Raw genomic sequence first — 21,327 nt, forward strand, 5'->3', positions numbered from 1 at the left:
GAGAGTTACAATTATTAGTTATTTTTAGTATTAATTAGGAATTCTAGGAAATGCGAGATATGACGGCGATGAAATGGACTGGCGATGAACTGGCGGCATCGAAACGTCCCATTCCGCCCTTTACAACTTAAGCCTGCAACATCTTTTCCCAAGTTCCGTAAAATGACAAAAGCTTATCTATCTGAAAGACATTATTCTGTGGAAGAGTATCTTAATGAATTAATACGAAATTACAATATACTTTCCAACAAAATATTTAATCTTAATCCTATTACAAAGTCATTTGTATTTGAGAAGTATTAAAAGTACAATAAATTAACAATAGATTATTTTCTATCTGTACCGAAAACTTAACCACACCATTAAAATACAAATAACTTTGTAATAAGCTTCAGATTAAGGTTTGATAAAATATCTTGATAGCAACTATATCTTTATGTACAAAAGTACTATAACACTTATACTATAACAAGTATTTTTATCTATATTTTTTATCATATATCTTCTTTAAGTGCCATCTCCGCGGCGGAGGTCGGCAATAATCATAGCTATTCGTATTTTAGAGATGGCTGCTCTGAAAAGTTCATTTGATGTACATCCGTACCACTCTCTCAGGTTGCGCAGCCACGATATTCTGCGTTGCCCTATGCTTCTCTTTCCTTGAATCTTTCCCTGCATAATCAATTGGAGCAAGCTGTATCTCTCTCCACGTGTAATATGTCCGAGATATTCCAATTTTCTTGTTTTGATGGTATTTAGGATTTCCATTTCTTTATTCATCCTTCTCAGAACCTCTTTGTTTGTAACGTGTTCTGTCCACGATATTTTCAGAATTCTTCTGTACACCCACAGCTCGAATGATTCTAGTTTTTTCATTGATGCAGCATTCAAGGTCCAAGCTTCCATTCCATAAAACAGAGTCGAGAAAACGTAGCACCTAGCCAACCTAACTCTTAGCTCCAACTTCAAATCTCTTGTGCAGAGCACTTCCCTCATTTTGTTAAAATTTGCTCTAGCCTTTTCTATCCTGATTTTGATTTCCTGTAAGTAATCTCCTGTGGAGTTGATCATTGTTCCAAGGTATGCATATTGATCGACTCGTTCGATATTGGATCCGTTGATGACGAGATTTTCGTTATTTCTTTGAGTTTTCGATATTCTCATAAACTTTGTCTTCTTGACATTCATTGTTAGCCCGTATTCTTCTCCAAACTCTGCTATTCTGGTCACCAGCCTCTGAAGATCCCCAATATTTTCAGCTAAGATGACAGTGTCATCCGCATATCTAATGTTGTTAATGGGAACTCCATTTACCTTTATTCCAGCTGTTTCACCATCCAGAGCTTTTTCCAAGATCTTTTCCGAGTAGGCATTAAAAAGAACCGGCGACAAGACGCATCCCTGTCTCACTCCACGTCTGATTTCAATTTCCTCCGACAGCTGATCGTTAACACGTACTTTTGCTCGTTGCTTATAGTATAAATTCGATATAATCCTGAGGTCATTGTAGTCCAGCTTCCTTGATTCCAGAACATGCATTAATTGTTCATGTCGCACTTTGTCGAATGCTTTATTATAGTCAATAAAACACGCATATATATATTGATTGACGTCCAGGCACCATCATATATGCAGCAACTTAAATTTATTAGTTCTTAAGGTTTTACTTTGCAATTTACTTTACAATTTATTTAAATTTTGCAATAGATTGTTTTATGTTTCCTTTCATTATCTTTTATATTGTAATATGGACGATCTATATAATTTCAGTAAATTGTAATTGATATTATTTTTTTGTTGAGCTTACTTTTTGTAAGCTTTGTGCTTTGTCCATAAAATTGTACAATTTTCAGTGACAATAAAGCATATTATATATAATACTAATATATAAATAATACTGTCTACAAATCTCACAGATCTTTATAATATCTGTATTTGAATGAATATATTGAATAAATTTGATAGTTGGAATTAGTAAAAGAGATTAGAATTATGTTACTTATTATATACATTTATTCATCGTTACTTTTTTTTACATTTTTGGATGCTTCTAATATCTAAAATACATAACACAGTCGTCAAATTTACTGCGAGCAGCTTTCAGGGATCTTCATGGAAACAGCTCTATGTTCTGACTTGTCACTGAAGTCAGGGCTCTGTCCATTTTGGATTTGTTGTTTCCACATTTTGGCGGCCTTGCCATTTTGTACGCAGTGAACAGGTACTTTCTTAGTGATTTGTTTTCTTGGTTGGCAGTGGCTACTGCAGGTGGGTTGAGGATGGATGGTGAAGCAGATCTTGTCACCCTCTTCGTGGAATTGGGTCTGAAAGTGTGTACATCTGGTGGATTTGGATGGTTGCGAGTTTTGGCTTCTGTAATCACGAGCATTAATGACGTTCACGAACCTTGGAATTTCACGATCTAAGCATTTCTTTGAGTTACCGTTAAAGGCATCTCTTAATTGTTTACCCTCTTGTCCTTCTACTTCCAAGCTTCTTAAGAATTCTTCTTCGTCGACAGCAACACAGGCTTGTGGTGTAAGGAAATCGTCAGACTCTTGTTCTGTGAATTGTCCACAGATTCCAACAATGCGATTTCTAAGCTTGTCGCTGGTGGCTGACATTTTAACACGGTTTCCATCGTAGATAACGTAGAAATCTCCTCCATGTACTTCAACCTTAATTTCTCCATTAGGTAAACTGTACATTTGGACAAATCCATCTTCAATGTCATGACTTTGCTTTTCGCTGATTGGTACTTGTTGTCCATTCACTGAAACTTTTCCGCGAGGTCCTGAGCCTTGTGATTGAGCAGGGGTCATGTCAATCTCAACAGTTTTGAAGTTAGTTTCGGGAGCGCTGAGCACAATCTTAACATCCTTCTTGTTTGAAGATACTGAACTTTCACGTGTTAGCACTACATAGTGTTCAGGCTGTTGTTTTAGTTGTTCTGGGATGGATTTTTCTTGTTGTAGGCGGGAGTTGCCATTCAAGTATTGTAGAGCAACGGTCCAGTGTTTGGAGATCTCAGCTTGGAAGGTGCGGTTGCTGAAGGTGTTGACATGGGTTTTGTCGATGGTGCAGAAAGCTGAAAAAATAATTAGATTTAAAACGATGAAAATTAATAAATAACTGCAAAGTGCTTTGCTGTGATTTATAGGTTTAAATCAGTATAAAAAATAACAACCTAAAAATGAATTAAACAACAGACCTATCTCAATAATATTAGAGTTGCTGATGATGCAATTATGTTTGCAAAAAGTAGGTGCTCCAAAACAACTAGTGACATTGCTGGTAAACCTCTATGTAGAAAGCTCAGCAAAAGTGAGAACATATGGAGAACTGTCGGAGACTTTCAGTGTTCAGAATTTAGGTCTGAATTCTGTTTAACATATACGAAGAAGCTATTAAGCGCGAAGCAATCTCAGAATGGGAAGAGAGCACATCCATTGGCGGCAGAAGAATCAACAACTTAAGACACGCAGATAATACAATGCTTTTCGCCGAATCCTTGGCAGAATTGACGGAGCTGTTAAAACAAATAGAACGAGTGAGTTTGAAAGCAGGGTTGTCCAAAAAAGATTATGATCATATATAGAAGAAATAACAACCAACCAAACATTGTCAGAATCAATGACATCGAAATGAAAAAGCAATTTGTGGATCTGGGCACCCTCATAATCAATTCCGGAGGATGCACCAAAGAAATAAAAAGAAGGTCAGCCATTGCCAAGGCAGCAAAGATAAAGCTCACCAAAGCGCGGAAAAGCCATAAAATCACCATGGATATAAAGATAAGACTTGTGAAAACATTGGTCTTCTCCACTTTTCTATGTGCATCTGAATGCTGGTCTTTGAAGAAAGTTTTGCTGGCGAAGAATGTTGAGAATATCCTGAGTCGCAAGAAGAACCAACGAGTCTATTCTAAAGCAGGCCACGCATTGAATCGGAATAGAGCGATCGGCTCGGCTAAGAGCAATCGGCAAATTTTGCTATACATGGAAATAAATAAGCCACCGCGCACCGCCTAAGAACGTTCGACATGCTCTTAGCCGAGCCGATCGCTCTATGCCGATTCAGTGCGCGGCCTGCTTTAGACAGCTGCAAGTAGCAAGTAGTCTTCGAAAGATTGTGTCTGAAAAAATTCACTCTTATTTTGGTCATGTGGTGCTTAGAGATGATCTGTAGAAGCTGACATTGCAGGGTATAGTGCAAGAAGCAAAAGCCAGGGAAATCACCAACAAGGTATGTGGATCATATTACAAAAGAGGTCAGAGTTCCACTAAATGTTTTCTTCAGATGAGAAGCAAAGTTCGAGCATCAGGTAGTAGATGTTAGTGAGGAAAGTGGACTAAAAATTTATGTTAAATGTGCCCATATGAAAGGTAAAAATATGGAAGACAGAGTAACAAAAATGTTATAGAGCTGACAGAAATGAAAGCAGAAAAGGAAGTAAAGTGTATACATAAGAGAAGCAAGTTGCGGTATCTGAATCATCTTATAATATGATGGTACAGACGATAATACAATAAAAGAGGAATATTGAAAGAAGTTACATTTCTTGGTTAACCAATTTGAGAAAGTAGTATAAAGGTGTAAGTGTAACCAAAGAAAGTATTCCACCTGTTGTCAATCTGGTGGTATGGAAACGATATTTATTGTCGTTTTCTGTGCTACTTCGATTTATAACTTACTTTGTTTTTCGGTAGATGGCCCTAGTTCATCCGTGACATTTCTTTCTTTGCAATTCGGAAAGGCCTATAGTGTGGTTCGTGGAAGAATCTGAGAGAAGAGGATATGGGACTACTGATGAGGGGAAAAGACCTCCGAAACCGGTATAGACTCTTTCTGCACTCTCCGATTTAACCAGAGTATTATGCAGCTGCTGCATTTTCGTGTTGCAAAGAAATTAAAAATGTTTATACATTGGTATAAAGGTATTTGCGTTGACCTATTTAGAACTACAGTAACAAAAAGTATTTTGGAGCTAAATGTAGATAATTAAAAAGTAAAGTGATTAATTCAAAACCTTTTGCAAGTGGTGAACAAAACTAAATTGTAGTAGCAAAAATTTTAAAATCGATAATACTTACGTCTGTAGGTGTCCATTTCCCAAGCATATTTGATTAATCGTGAACGGAGATGGAATACTGGGTGAGCTACAAGTATTTCCTGAGCGAGCTCAGAAACTGGGATCTTTGTGAAAATAGACTGTTCACCTTCTGCTTTAATCGATACATTTACACCTTGTAAGTCTGGGTAGAACTGAGCTTGAATTTTTACTTCGTTTTCGCTTGAGTCGACATTCTTTTGACTAATGTATAATTCTGGGTAAGATAACGCTCTTACTACGTTGAATCCTGATTTAATGTATTCAACCATGTCTTCACCTAAGTTTTCATGATGAAGTTTGACACTGACAGCGTCCAAAAGGTTGGCAGCTTCAGTAACATTGGTGCAGGCTGCCAATTGTTTGTTGCCAGCTCTCATTTCATCCTTGCATTGTCTGTAAATAGGAAGTTGTTTCAAGAAATGCTTACGCTCTTCGGTTCTTCTGAGTTCTACTTGGAGCTCAACTTTGGAGAGGGGCTTCTCAGAATCGCCAAACTTAATTTTGATTTCGCTGTTTGCTACAGGTTCGTTTTGTAAAGTGAATTCAAGATCAAGTGCGTTGGTGTTAGGGATATAGCTCTTAGCTTCCATGTGAAGTTCGTGTGGTTTAGCATCGCCTTTGCGTTTGTAAGAAACCATAACACGGGATTTGGGATCTACGTTACTCTTAGCAACAGCTCCAGTTAAGATGTATTTAATCTTCTTTTGGCCTTGGAATTCCAAAGTGGCATCGAGAGAAACTACTTGGACATTCTTGATATCGGCAGCAACCTTCTTCATAAGCCCTTCTTGGCGTTGAGCTGGTTCAGCGTTTTCGTTGAGAATCCATTCACTGGCTGAGTCAGAATCTGGCGGGGATCTGTATTTGCTTTCGTAAGAAATTTTAACCATAGCCTTGCGGGTTGCTGATTCTTCAGGACGGAAGTTTACGTTGATTTCACTGTATTGAATTGAATTATCATCCCACAAAGATTTCATAGCATCTAATGGACCTTGTTCTGAAAGAATACGGTTAAGGCTAAGGGTGTTAAAGAATTCTCTCTTATGTTGAATTCCGACACGGAAAGCCATACCAGTGGTTTTTTTGCCGAAAGTAGATTCAAAGCTTTGCAAATCATCTTGTCTAATGATTTTGGTGTTATGGTTTTCTGAAAGTGGTTGGAAATCTGTAACATCACTCTTAGAAGTGTAAGGTACAGTGCTATAGTGGAAAAGTGGTACTTCTTTATCAGCCTTGAGTTCAACTTCGGCTTGAGCGTTCATGTTTTTGAAGTCGAATTTTACTTGAGCACGAACAGGTAAATTAAATTCCCAATGTTTGTCAAATCCAGCAAAGTTTTGTAGGTGGTGAACTGGAGTGACAAAAGATACCCTGCTTTGTACCTTTGATGAAATTACAACTTGTGCATCGACATTAATGTCAATTTGATTTGGAATATTTATTTTTCCGTTTTGAGAAATTTGAGGGTTAGATGTAGCTCTAAGTTTTCCTTCGAGCTTAGCAAGCATTGGTACGTCGTAAGTAAACAAGAATGGTAATCCAAGACCTGTGGGGAAAGCAACAGCCATTTCTCTTGTTGTTAGTTTGTACATATTCATTTCATTCTCTTTTTTAAGCTCTTCTTCCCATTCGCGAATGGCTTCAGGAAGTCTTTCAAGAGTTCTGTTGTCTAAACCAGTCATAAGGTACTGATCAGCCATTTCCATAAAGATAAAAGCTTCAAGCTGTTCTCTATTATCAGGCTGAATATTAAGCAGTTTTGCAATGTTGTAACTTGACCATTGGTTCTTTTCCTGTTCTTGTGATTTTTGCTTTTGTTGTTTTTCTTGTTGTTGGAAGTCAGCAGTTTGTTCATTTACTACCTTTAACAGATCATCCATGCTGGAACACATAGCCTGAATGTTGACAATTCTGCGTTTGATTTGTCCCATGTGTTGCTGGAGTGAGTATCTGATACCTTTAGGTACCATTGAGTCATCGCTACCGAAAATTTGGGTTGATTCCTTGTACATCTTTTGTAATTCTTTAACAATGTATGTGCGTAGGTAGTCAGCTCCATGACGAAGACCGTGAGTTTTGGTATCGTCCAAAAGTTCTAAAGCGGCTTCAGCTGCTTTACTTCTGTAAAATATAAATTCTAATGTAACGTTTTATTATTAAGAGTACGTAAGAGTAAATAAAGAAAATAAAATATTATTTTAATCAGAACAACATTCAAATTAACAACCAAAGTGATAACAAACAAACTTAATAAAATTATAAAATTAGCAGAAGAACATCAAGGTTTTAGATCGGAAAGATCATTGATCGACGCTATATTTATAATGAGGGAAGTCCAACAGAAATCATTAGAATACAACAAACTGGCATATTTTGGTTTCGTGTACCTTAATAAGGCATTTAATAGGGTCAAATTAAAGAACGTCATCCATTTAATATACCCAAGAGGAATACATCTAGGAATAATTAAAACGATCGAAAATATCTACCAGAACAACACAATAAAAGTAAAAATAGAAGAAGAACTAATTGGTCCAATTGAAGCTGGCAACGGGATAAGACAGGGAGACTCCATGAGTCCTCTATTATTCAACCTGATCATTGATGAAATAATAAAAAAAGTAAGAACTAAAAAAGGATACCAAATGGGAGAAAAACAACTTAATAATCTGCTAAGGACGGCAAGAGATGGTTCCCCTAGGAAGACGATCAACGGGAAGACCACGAAAACGATGGAATGCAAACTTACTGGAGGCACATAGAAAAATAGACAGAGCCATGTCTACACAAAAAGAAGAAGAAGAAGAATCAGTTTAGATTATCCAATGGCTTGTCCATCGTCTTAATAAATTATCCAGTGAAGGAAAAGGTTGCGAAAGAGACAATTAAAAATACTATGACATTTTATTAAATGCAAAATTTGATAGTCAGCAAAATGATAAACAAGGTATTTGCTCTAGCACTACAAAAACTAAAGAAAGGTTTAGAATTTAGGGCAGACGATATTCCACAATTTTGGAGAAATATTGATAGCGTCAGGAGAGAGACACAACGTCACAACAAGTTTGCTTACAGTGGAAGATATATTTCTATAATGGTATAAAAACTAATATTAGGACAGAAAGAGATTTAGAAAGAGAGACAATATATTTCATAGGAATATAAGATTGCATCATTGCTCAGCACTTAGCCCTTATTTATTTAGGCACTCTAATGGTTTATATAATGCCGATGATATAATTTAGAGCAGATATTGAAACAGTGAGGACAAGTTCTTAAAGAAAAAAATATATAAAACTTGATAGGACAAAAACGAGTCTCTAAAATCTTCTTAGATATCCCTCAAAATTCTGAGGAAAAGGTTAAAAATACTTACATTTCAACATATTCTTCACCTTCCAATTCAGAAGCAGTTCTGATGGCGCTCACAACAGCAGCATTAACATAGTTGTCATCATCAATGTTGGTATATTCAGCCATAGCTTGGAGCATTTGAGGACTGGGCCCAGTGCGCATGATTTGGAATACAGCTGCCATTCTTACTTCCCTAGATTCTGCAGGGTTTTGGTAAACTCTGAATAAAACAGCTTGAGCAGTGTTGGGGTGTGACATTGCGAGTTTTTCCATGGCTAAGATCATAAGCATACGTTGGAATTGAGAGGCTGGTTGTTTTCCTTCCAAGTAGGGTTCGAATGTTTTCAAGAAGTAGTAGGAACCAGTGTTTCCAATAGCACGGGTATATGCGTGAACTTGGTGGGTTTCGTCATTGTCTACGGCTTCCTTCAACTTTTTGCTGAGGTATGGAAGTACCTCATTTTTAATCAATTGTTCGCCTTCTCTGGTTTCGAAAGATCCGAAACTTTCTGTTGGGAAACGATTTCTGGATTGTTCCTGGTCAACATACACACGGTTAATAATATCAGTTAATCCGATGAGAGCAGTATTGTTTAAAGGCCATTGTTTTTGAACAACAGGGTTCTTGACGATGTCAAACAATACCTTTAAGAATTCTGGGGTTGGTTCACGAACTGCACCTGTCAAGGTAGCGATAAAAAGGCTGGCTTCTTGTCCAGACAATTTACCGGAGGTTATCAAATCCTTAGCTAAAAGAAGTGCTGGTCCAGAACCTGATGCAGCTACTGCGTCGCGTAAAACGGACCATTCGGCATTTTCAGATCCACGTTTGTTAGTGTACAAATTTTGTGCAGCTTGTTGGAGTTCTTGGTAGGTCATAATACGAGTTAAAGACACCATAGTTTGGAATTTACCTAAAACTTGCTCGTGGTGAGTTCTATGATCATCCTTCATCCTTTGTGCGATTTCTTTGGCCAATTTTTGGACTTCTTGGACGACATTAATTTTTTGTTTAATAGACATTCCTTCGTATCCTACAGTGTAAGGCAAGAATGGGCGTGGAGAAGCTTCTTTTAAGTCCGGTTGTTCTTGCATGTTATCTCTTGCAGATTCTTCTGCAGATTCTATTGAAGATTCTTCAGAAGAAAATTGAAGAGAACGACGATCTCTAATGTTATTTCTCCTAAAATCGTCTTGATCGTATCTATGAGCGTTTGAACTAGATCTTCTTGATGCAGATGCTCCTGTAAGAGCAGATGGTTTTCCGTAAGAATACACAAGGTTTCCTACATTAACCGGTTGAGGTACTTCATCAATGGTTTGCTCTTGAGATTTTATTTCTTCCAATGTAGCTCTTACTTCTGACACAACAGAGGCCTTATCATTGTCGCTTAGAGTTAGACTTACGAAGGCTTTGTGAATGGTAAAAGTTTTCTGAATTGTGAACTTGTCTAAGCTTCCAGTCACAATAACACGGGAATATGTATCTCTGGTCAAGATGTCTCCCATTTGATTATCAGCTGGCTCTCCGTATCTAAGTTTGGCAAATCCATATGAGTAGGCAGGTAATTCCTCGGCATTGCTGTAATTTTTATGTTTAACAATCTCAATAACATCATCGTTTTCAGCAGCATCTAAGTATTTAGCTTCACTAGATTTTCTTTGCACTACTTGGTCTGGTAAAGGTCTGATAAGGTACAAAGTTTCAGTTTTACCGGTAAGGGTATCCTCCATAGCAACAAAAACGGCTTCTTGCTTATTAGGTCCATCTTCTGGGAGGCTGTTAAGGGGATTATCGATCAGCTGTTCTCCTTTAGTGTTCAACTGGAACTGACTCATGATGCTCTTGATAAAGTTAACTTCCCAGTTAGCAAGAGACTTGCTAACAATCAAACCTGTAATTCTGCCGTTCCTCATTTCAACTTCGAATGGCGTTTGAACCATCTTAAGTTGTTTCCAAGAAACTTGTTTGTCAGGAATTTCGGTTTGCCAGCCATCGGCAAGTTCAGCATGGATTTCATCGTAGACTGGTTTCTCGATTATTCCTCTAAGTTTTCCTTCCGATAATGGTTGAAGTCTGAGGGTACCTTTAAATAGGATTCCAGATTGTTGTTGAGAAATAGCATCAACATTAGCCAGGGTACGTCCTTCTAATTGATATTTATACTCAGCACCATGTTTCCAGGCAGGGTTTGAAGCCAAGGTAACGCCCACTGTGAATAAACAATTATAAGATTAAAAGAAGTACCTAAGGTTTCTGTACCTAATAACTAATAGTCAAAAACAAAATGGAGAATATTTAGAACTTGTAAATAAGCTGGCGATGTCAAAACTAGGATAAGAAATAAATCCAACAATGCAAAAACTTCTAAAACAACCAATTCTCTGCGATCTATCCAAAACCAAACTCAACAACACGCAAATCAAAAAATATCTTGCAAATGCAACAACTTTTATCTGGAATAACTTTCAAAGACCAGTAAGTATTAGAAATGAAGTGAGCGGAATCAGTCCTCCAAACAGGTCTCTCTTATGCTGGTAAATGAAGCCCTGGCTGGAAAACGAGGCAGTAACTCTCCTATTGTTCAGCGTTTCTGCAGGAATCAAGAAACAATACTAGCTCAGGAAGTGCTTATTGATGTAAATGAGAATCGCAGTGTAACATGCTCAAGCTAGTGTTGGAACTGGAACAGCGTATACAGAAGACTGGGTGCGATTTAGAAGCTACTTCAGAGGCCTAATGGGTTGTTTAGTTATAATAACCATCCATTTCTTAGCATCTCGTTGGACAAAAATGGGACAAAAAAAATAAATTAAACAAGGAAGAAAAACAATGCAACCGTCGTTATTCGGACACTATGGAATCACTCTGAATATGAAGAGATTCTATTGAAAAATGGCGATGGCCAGGCAAGTACCGAAAAATCTCCAGCGATTATACGGAAAGGAGTGAAAAAAAGGTTCAAGACAAAGATAAAGTTCGACAGCAAAAAGCTACAGATATAAATGTAGAATAAAAAAAAATATTATTCAAAACTTAATGTGGAAAGGCTCAAGAGGCCTATTTTGGAAAATACAACCTAGATAAGTACAAAATGGAGGTACTTTTAAGGATTTTAACATTTGTACCCTAATAATTATCTTGGAATAAGCTAGATAATGACAAAGAAATATAAATGTAATGTTTATTGACTTCGAAAAGGCCTTTGATAGTATAAACAGAGAGCAAATGTGGAAGATTCTGAAACTATATGGAATACCGGTGGAATACATCAACCTGATCAGATTATTTTACAATGGGATACAGAGCCAGACTGGAAGATATGGTTATACAAAGCGGAGTTAACAAGGATTCATAATATCTCCGACACTATTTTAGTCATACCGAATTAGAAAGTATGAGATAAAAGAACAGGTATTACGTGGAACTTGCACAACCAGTTGGAGAACTTGGAGTTTGGAGACGACATTTGTCTCCTATCCGAACATAGCAACCATATGCAGAAAAATATCGGCAAGCTTACAAAATACTCCAATGTAATAGACGTTAAGATAAAAACAGAAAAGACGAAACTCCTAAAAAACAACAGCCAAGAAACTAAAATTAAAATAAAGGGAAGACAAATAGAGGAAGTAGATAACTTTACATATCTGATATCAAACATGGAAAAAGTCGATAGTAGATCAGATGTAGAAAAAAAAATAGTAAAGACACAACATGCATATAACTCCTCATAGAAAATCAGTAACACACGCAATATATCACAGTTCAGGTCAACTGAATTAAGATTATTCAGATTATTAGAAATTTCGAAGGAATAAAACAAAAGAAGATGTGCTGATCCAGCCAATCCCCCATATTGAAGTTTTGGCTTAGAAATGCAAAAGTGTCCAATATTCCATAAGGAGGGAAGGCAGTAGAGAAAGAGAGAATATAAACAAATTTAAATCGGCACCAAACCCCTGTTTATATAAACACAACACAAAACAAATTGCTTACAGTCAAATATCAATAAGAAGCTATTAACAAAGGATAAAAAGTCGAAATAAAAACCTAGATGAAAGAGATTTAAGGTTAATAACACACCTCTATTACAATTAGCGAGTAATAGTAAGGATTGAAAAAGAAACATCTAAAGAAATGGAAATAAAGAGAGGAGTCAGGCAAGGCTGCATACTATCACCTCTATTATTTAACGCTTCTTCTGAAGAGGTAATACGACAAACTCTGGAAGATGAAACAGTCGGCATACGAGTAAATGGAGTCTTAGTTTTATAGTCTTATATGCAGTTGATACAGTAATAATAGCAGGTAGTTTACAAGACCTGGAAAGATTCATGAGTAAAATAGTAAGGTGTAGTAGGGAGTACAGACTCTCTCTCAATATCAAAAAGGCGAAGTTTATGAAAATTAGTAAAAACAATCATAATACTAACGAAATCTTGAAGTAGAGGTCCAGCAGATCGAAAGAGTAAAAAAGTACACTTATCTAGGAACACTTATAACAGAAAATAATGACTACACTGCAGAATTCAAAGTCAGAATCGAAGAATCGAAAAAGCACGTTCTAATTTTATGGAAATGAAAAAGGTCCTATGTAGCAAAGATTTAACATTAGGTCTTAAGTGCGCCTAACCAAAATGTTACATATACAGTGTACTATACTATGGAGTGGAATCATGGACGTTAAATCTAGAGACAATGAGACGACTTAACGCCTTTGAAATGTGGACCTATAGAAGAATTATGAGGGTTTCCTGGGTAGGTAGAGTTCCGAACAATGAAGTACTGAGAAGAATAGGTAAAGAGAAGGAAGTTGAACTTACAATTAAAGAAACAAAGCTACAGTATCTAGGACATGTGATGCCAGGCGAGAAGTATGGCATCCTGCGACTCATAATGCAAGGAAAGATAGATGGCAAAAGAAGCATCGGAAGAAGACGAATTTCATGGCTGAAAAACCTGAGAGGATGGTTTGATGCAGCTCAAAACAACTATTTAGAGCAACTGCTTTAAAAATTAAAATAGTTATGATGATTGCCAACCTCCGTAGCGGAGATGGCACCTGAAGAAGAAGAACAAGGAAAAGTCGAAATTTTGCAACAACAATCTTAAGAATTTAAGCTATTACAACCAAGTAAGGCTGAGAGTAGTCTTAGAAGTGTCAGGAATTTTTAGTACATCTAATACAACATAAAATTGATCATAATACAAAAAATTGTATTTATAGAACTTTTAAAAGTGATAAAATGATTAGCAAGCCTTTTCAAGATTTGAGCCTGCAAAAGGTCAAAAATAAGGTATATTTAGATATTATTAAAATATTGACATACATAGGACTTGAATCAAAAGGAAAAAACGATCTTGAATTTACTAACCATTATGGGATTTAAATTTAGCATAAGTGTATTTAAAATTATAATTAATAGATGTAATATATACAAAAAATTAAAAACTTACCAAAGAGGCACAGGACAATTGGCGACCACATGTTGTAATACACCAAGTGATCGACGGAATGTACTGTTCAAACTAAAAATTCGAGTATATATACTGTTCAAAAACAAAAAAAGATAATCAAAATGCAGAATTGCAGTTTTCCGCACTCAGTAAGTTTCGCAAAGAGATAATAACGAGTAGATATTTTTGTAAAATTTTGATGAGTAGAATTTACAACACCATATGAATTTTAAAAATACATACAGTAAATTTTGACTTACTTTTAAAAGTATTTACTTTTCTGCAAATCGTCAAGGAAATGCATAAATTGAAAGGATTCAAAACTATGTATCACTAGAAATATGACTGAATAGTAACTAGATATGACAATGTTTTCGAAATTTTCATTATTTCAGGTATTTTAAGTTTCTTATTAATGTTGCAAAGCCAAGGCCGGATTTATCACTAGGCTGACTAGGCACTAGCCTAGAGCGCCAAATTTGTTAGGGCGCGGAACAGGCAGATTTTGTTTGGTGCATCACAAAACCGGCAACCAACTTACACATCATCAAAGCAGCACTATCCATCAGATAAAAAAGACAGTTATTTAATTGATAAGCTATTTTCTCGTAAACTTAAAAATGGAGAAATAATAAATAGAAATTTGATGTCATTTTCTCAGAGAAAAGGGTCTGTGTTTTGTGTACCTTGCATATTGTTCAGTTGCTCTGCTAACACAAATCCATTTACAACCGGTTTAGTGATTGGAAAAATGCTTCAAAAAGAGTGGTAGACCACGAAAATTCTCCTTGTCATAAGTCACACCAGAAAACATTAAAATTGAGAGGTCAAATAAAAGGACATGTTAGTTCGAGTCTTGCTGATCAGTTAAATAAGGAAACTAAAAACTGGAGGAATGTTTTTAAGCGTGTTGTTGCCGCTGTAAATTTCTATCCACAAAAGGATTAGCTTTTCGTGGTAACCATGAATATTTAGGACTGTTTGATCAAGGCATCTTTTTAGGTTTAATACAATTTTTATTCGAATTTGACTCCTTTCTTGCAGAGCAATTGAAAGTATATGGCGATGGAGGTTCAGGTACAACTTCATACATTTCCTAGTCAACATGATATGAAGAAGTTATCCTTCTTATGGCTGAAAATGTTCGAAGACAAATATTAAATGAAGCTAAGGATGCCAAATATTTTGGGATTATGGTAGACTCCACTCCAGACATATCTCATATTGACCAATTAACGTTGGTACTAAAGAATATAACTAGATATGGCATACCCGTAAAACGCTTTTTGTGTTTTTTGCCTAACATCGGACACAAAGCTGAAGAGATTGTAAATGCTATTATCGATGTTTGTGATAAATTCGATTTGGATATCAAAAAATGCCGTGGTTAGTCATCTGACAATGCCAGTAATATGGCAGAGACTCAAGTCTTCAAACCAGAATAAAAAACTATGTCCTCAGGCTGAGTATGTCCCACGTGCCGCTCATTCCTTAAATCTATGGCCTTTAGTTCATGTGTGGTTGCTGTTTCTTTTTGGGTCTACTTCAAGAACTGTACAGTTTTTTTACAAGTTCAACACATCGATGGGAGCTTTATTTGAACCAAAATGCTCTGTGGTAGTTCGAAGCCTATCTAAATCACCTTGGTTAGCGAAAAACGATGCTTGTCGAGCTCTGAAAGAAAATTGGCCGACAATTACAGAATCTTTGAAACTAATAGAGAATGACAGGAACGAAAAACCTTCATGCCGTAGTAATGAATCTCCTCTAAGATTAAACCTTGAATCAGTAGAGACAGTATTTTTGTCTATATTTTGGAGTACCGTTTTAGAACGATTACAAAAGGTCAGTACTAAGCTTCAGTATGAAACTACAACTTTAAGTAAAGTAAAAGGATTATACCAGTCGTTGGCTGTTTTTTTGGTAGAGCTTGGTAAAACCAAAAGTTGGTTGGTAATAAGGGGGTTGGGGGGAGGGGGAGATCAAGGCGTACGACGCCAGAAATATTAATGCCTAGTAATCCGGCCCTGTGCAAAGCTATGTTTAATGTAGTTTTTGACATGACACCGCATGCATAGTTGTCATCGCGCCTAATATATCCCCAGGATACCATATTTTGTTTCGATGTTCCGACACCCTTCTTCTTCTTCTTAAAGTTCCATCTCCTATACGAGGTTGGATATCATAATGGCTATGGTCACTTTGTTAGCTGCTGCTCTGAATAGTTGTAATGAACTACAGTTAAAGCGTTCTCTAAGGTTCCTCAGCCAGAGATGCGTCTTCTTCCTATGCCTCTTCTTCCTTGGATCCTTCCTTGCATAATAATTTTCAGCAACTCATATTTTTCTCCTCTGGTAATGTGACCCAAATATTCCAGTTTTCTTGTTTTTATACTGTTCATATTTTCTAACTCCTTATTTAAACGTCGTAGCACTTCAACATTGGCAATCCTTTGAACCCACTGAAGTTTCAATATTCTTCTGCAACACCACATTTCGAACGCTTCTATTTTTCTTATGTGTTGTCTTTTCAATGTCGAAGCTTCCATTCCGTATAGTAATATAGAAAATATGTAGCATCTTAGAGCCTTTAATCTGAGAGGCAATTGAAGGTCTTTGTTTGCAAGCATTGTCTTCGTTTTTATAAATGCTTGCCTTGCAGTTTCAATTCGGACTTTAATTTCTTTGCTTTGGTCATTTTTGTCATCAACCCAGGTTCCCAGTTATTTGTATGTCTCTACTTTTTCTATTTGGGTTTGCTCTATCATTAACCTTTTATTTCCATGTTGTGTTTTTGAGACAGTCATAAATTTAGTTTTTTTTGTTTATTTTTAGGCCATATCTAATAGTTCCGACACCCGTACGCATTCTATTCAGTATTTTCAATATTTGTCAGTCTAGTTATGCACCTGACGGGACTAGTTCTTTTTCTTCTGCTTCTTCTTTTTCTTGTTTTTTGGCTTTTTCCCAGTATGATTTCGCCGTTTTCGTTTCCCACAGCACTCTATTCTTCCAGTCGCCTTCTCTGATGTTTCTATCTATCATAGCACTTCCTTTGTAAGATTTTCATCCCATAGCAGGTCTTTGTCTCCGTCTACTTCTCGGCGAGTCCCAGTCCAATATTCTTTGGCCACCTGTGCTCTGGCACATTCTTTGTATATCCGTACCATTGCAGGGACCTGTTTTCCAACTTTTTTGTAATTGAGCATTCTACTTCCATTCTATTCCATATTTTCTTCCCTTGTTCATATTATATTCTCTCTGGTGTTTTATAGACATCTTCTCATAATGTCCAATCCAACTGTTCGTATTTTGTTTCGTATTGTTGTTGTCATTGGCCGTAGTTCCGCTCCAAAAATCAATAAAACTGGTTTCGGGTTTAAGGTTTAGGATTTCGTTAAAAATTTAATTATTCAGTACTCAACGGAATTCTCAATATTGAATATGTATGTATTTATAAAAAATTAGTGGTTGAATGTTTTGGGAACATAGAGACTGCGAGATGCCAGATACATCAGATGAATTGTGAGCAGCGTGTCAACATGACTGGCGAGATGAAAATTCTCAGTATATTCTTGCGCTAAGCGCTCTTTCACATTATAAGAATTTAAACGTGCGAGGGTTGGAACGCACGACATTCCAATGGTGGCTCATCTAATCAAATGGAGCCTTTCTCACTAGACGGTGGTTGGAACGTTCGGTGAAGTCGCCGTGTTTATGCCGTCCCTCGCTTACAACAACAGACGGCAGCCGTGCCGTCTTTACGCACCCAGTAGCATAGGGGACTTACTGCATCCTTTCATATGATACTGTCGTTCAGTCGCACGAAGGTAGTTTCTTTGGTTGATTCGTTGATTGGTAAAGTCGGGTCCATCGATATTTCGCCCGTCGGCAAATTCAAAGAGATAATATTTGTATGTTATGAAATTCGAGTAAACCGATGTCCCTTTATCTAGGCACATGCCGGTATTTTTAGAACCCGGTTACTCATCGTAAATCAATCAGTTTAGCACTTAAAAATTTATACTTGGGGATTAGTACAGTTAAAATTGTTAGACAATTATACTATTAAGCAATATAATTGAAACTTTTTTCTACTTTGAAGGACAAAAAAGCGAGTTCATTAGCGGAACGTAATTCAAAATTATTCTGCAAATTACATTTGATACAATATTTGATTAAAATATCTCATTTTTGATGGTAAAAAATATATTAAATACATATATTAATTTTTCTGGACTAAAGATGGTAAAAGATGGTCTGGATTTTTGTTTGAATTTGCCGACGGGCGATAGATAGATGGTGTCAACTATATATTATTTTCCTTTACACTTTGTGGCTGTTTGAAGTAGGTGCATATATTTTATATTATGATGTCTCAGATTGATAGTGAAATATTAATAACATTCATTTAAACGACACCTGTTCTTTGGGACAAAACAATAAAAATATATTATAAAGATAGAAACTTGACGAGAAATGCTTAAAATGGTGTATGCCGTGCACTTAACAGTGAATTTGACGAATTAGGGTGATAAAGAAAAAAACACATTTGGTAAGTACAGCAAAATTATTTATATGTTACTGATAGATAACAACAATAATTATAACTGCTAAGTATATTATAATTAACTTTATTTTCATTAGTTGCAATTAACGTTGAGTATAGAGGATGTTTCATCAATATGTGTGAATATAAAAATATATAAATCGTATCTTTTTGCGTTAATAGGATAGACTCAATGAATTTGGTTCCTCTTATTTCTCTTTCTTCGACGATAAAGTAACCACAACGCTATAATTTTATTTCGCTCCATATAATATAACAATACCTTTTATTCTACGAAATTATATTTAGTTTTATATAGTAAACGACTCGGTGAAGACTGGAGTAGGGCGGCGGTCACGTCTTGTGTGAAATTATCTAAAACCAACATTTAAAACGAGGGGAACAACATTTAAAAATGAGTGGATGACAGAGAGGGCCTTTTAAATTCTGTACATCAAAAACATAGATTTTAATGTTGCTCTGAAGCTGTTTCCTTGTGGAATTTTTGTAATAAACTATTCTAAATGGGAAATAAGCCGCAATTTAACTAAAAAAATAATTTTTCGACGCCCAAATCGGATGTCGAAACGTTAATAAAATCATATTTTTAGTTCAATGGTGGCTTATTTCCCAGTTAGAATACCTAGTTTATTACATAGATTGTATGCGCTAATTAAATGAGCTAATCCAGGATCCCACAAATAACTTAGTAGAACAACGATTATAAAAACAAATTAAGACTTTTGAAGAGACTTTTAGAAATTGCAACTGAATTAAATACGCATTACAGTACATTGGGACAAAATTATGGACAAAAATACCCATTTGTAATGATACATCGTAATGATACACATCAGACATCGTATATTATGTACCTATCTCAGCCACAAAGTGTAAATAAAAATAATACATTGGAACTTGGATATTACGGCCTCGGTAGTTACGTCATCTCGGTTGTAACGTCAATTTTAATAGGTCCGGCGAATACCTATTCAATAACATTATTAAAACCCGGTTTTATCGGCTAAAAATAAGGTAACCCTCGTCTATAGCGACATAAAATTTAAAGACGGTTGTCATTTTTTTTTACTTTATGAAGGATAAAATGCAAAGGGTTTCCGGTTTGCAAACTTTATTTTTCGGAAAGGGTTGTACAGAAGAAAATAATTGACTTTTTAAGCATTAGAGAACTTTTTCATAAAATGTAAATTTTATGTACATAATAGGTTTTATTTCTTATTTTTTATCTTAAATGCAGCAATAATGCTGTAATAAAATTTTGCCTCGTTAAAATCTCATTTTTTTCTACCTCTTGTATAGCGTCACTCTGATATAGCGTCATTTTTTTACTGGACCCTTCAATGATGCTATAAGCAAGTTCCACTGTATACGAAACAACACAGCCAAATATCTTCTTGCGAATCAATTCTTATTGTGTGAAAAGGATAGGTGCGTCAAAACCAAGTTTGTCTCGTAACTATGTGGGCGGAAGCGAGGGGGAGGGGAATGACTACGTCACTCGTACGACAAAGTCAAGGTTGACACTTGACAGTTTTTGTTTGTGGTTCAAACCTAACCCTCTTTTTTATGTTGCTGTTGCGTTTCCGAAGATTTCTATATGTATGTATTATACACCGTTCTTAGGCGTCAACGCCCTTCGGTAGGGATCTATGGAGGAGTATCACCAAGCCGGAAGCCCTTATCCCTTCCCGTACCGCTCCTCCATAGGTCGATCAGACGCCAGTTTATTCCAGACCAAGCCGTAGACTCTATTGAGTTTTATACTACGGCGTTGGCCTTTTATAAATTTCATGACCTAGCTGAGGCTCGAACCAGCGACCGCAAATCGCAAATCCACTAAACTTGTCGATCGACTGAGCCCCAGCTAACTGGACCGTCAAGACCGACAGATTTCTATATAATTTTCTTTAATATTGTTTATTTGTTTAATTTTTAATTAATACGTATACATGGTACATTTTTAATGGATTAGTGCTTGAAGGACAAATAATTTTTTGTATTTTAATCTAAAAATAAATTATTTATATTATTAGTTTTTTTCCTACGACTACATGATAAAATTGATAAAATTGCTGCACATTCCAGGAAAACCATAATAAGTAAGTATGTAATTTTGCTAAACTTTTTCTACTTTTTGTTTTGGGTTTTTGTGCGAATTGAACTGTTATCTCCATTTAAAACACACAATAAATGTTAAATCTTCTTTAAATCAATTCTCTTTTTTGTCAGCAGACTATTGATTGTTAAGGGAAAAATTGATATAATTATCAATATAAGAGCCACTTAATATATCTATACCCAAAAAAAAACAAAATATATTTTTAGTTTTTGAACCTTTAATTAGAATTGAAACTTATGACAATTTCAAAAGTGTCGTACGGGTGACGTATTCCCGCCTTTAAAAAGCGAGCGTTTGATTGGTCTATAGTTACGAGACAGCCTACGCCCAATCTATTAACCTTGCGTCAAGACTACCGCACGAGAAAACCTTTGCACATTCAAAATTCTTATAATGTGAAACAGCCCTAATGGGTCTTGTGATGCGACCGATATAATATTATGGTCCTATTTGAATTGTTGTCAGATCTTCCGTTTTTCTGAAAATCTAATGAATTATCTTACTGTTATTTTAAATAAAATACCCTGTATAATTCTTGCCTTTTGAAGTCGTTAAGAGATACTGATTATTTTTGTGTACTGTTCCCTATACCCAAATACCATAATTTCGAAGTTATTGCTACATTTATTAAAAAAAAATTGGAAACAAATTATAAGAATCAATATTTTAGGCCCAGACAGATATTATTTTTGGATCATTCGGAACAAAAAA

At 35.9% G+C, this 21,327-nt stretch overlaps 1 protein-coding gene across 1 annotated transcript; it reads right to left on the reverse strand.

Annotated features, from left to right (window-relative positions):
• Nucleotides 1-1,990: 1,990 nt before the first annotated feature.
• LOC114329555 (vitellogenin) lies at nucleotides 1,991-14,011 on the reverse strand. The gene is made up of 4 exons (XM_028278700.1): nucleotides 13,929-14,011; nucleotides 8,490-10,680; nucleotides 5,094-7,234; nucleotides 1,991-3,088 (listed from the first exon to the last, which is right to left on the reverse strand). Exons 1-4 carry the CDS (start codon nucleotides 13,957-13,959, stop codon nucleotides 2,085-2,087), a joined length of 5,367 nt encoding a protein of 1,788 aa, XP_028134501.1. The 5' UTR covers nucleotides 13,960-14,011; the 3' UTR covers nucleotides 1,991-2,084.
• Nucleotides 14,012-21,327: the final 7,316 nt, after the last annotated feature.

Source organism: Diabrotica virgifera, chromosome 10 (genome assembly GCF_917563875.1).
Source record: "Diabrotica virgifera virgifera chromosome 10, PGI_DIABVI_V3a".
In the NCBI taxonomy this organism is placed as follows: domain Eukaryota; kingdom Metazoa; phylum Arthropoda; class Insecta; order Coleoptera; family Chrysomelidae; genus Diabrotica; species Diabrotica virgifera.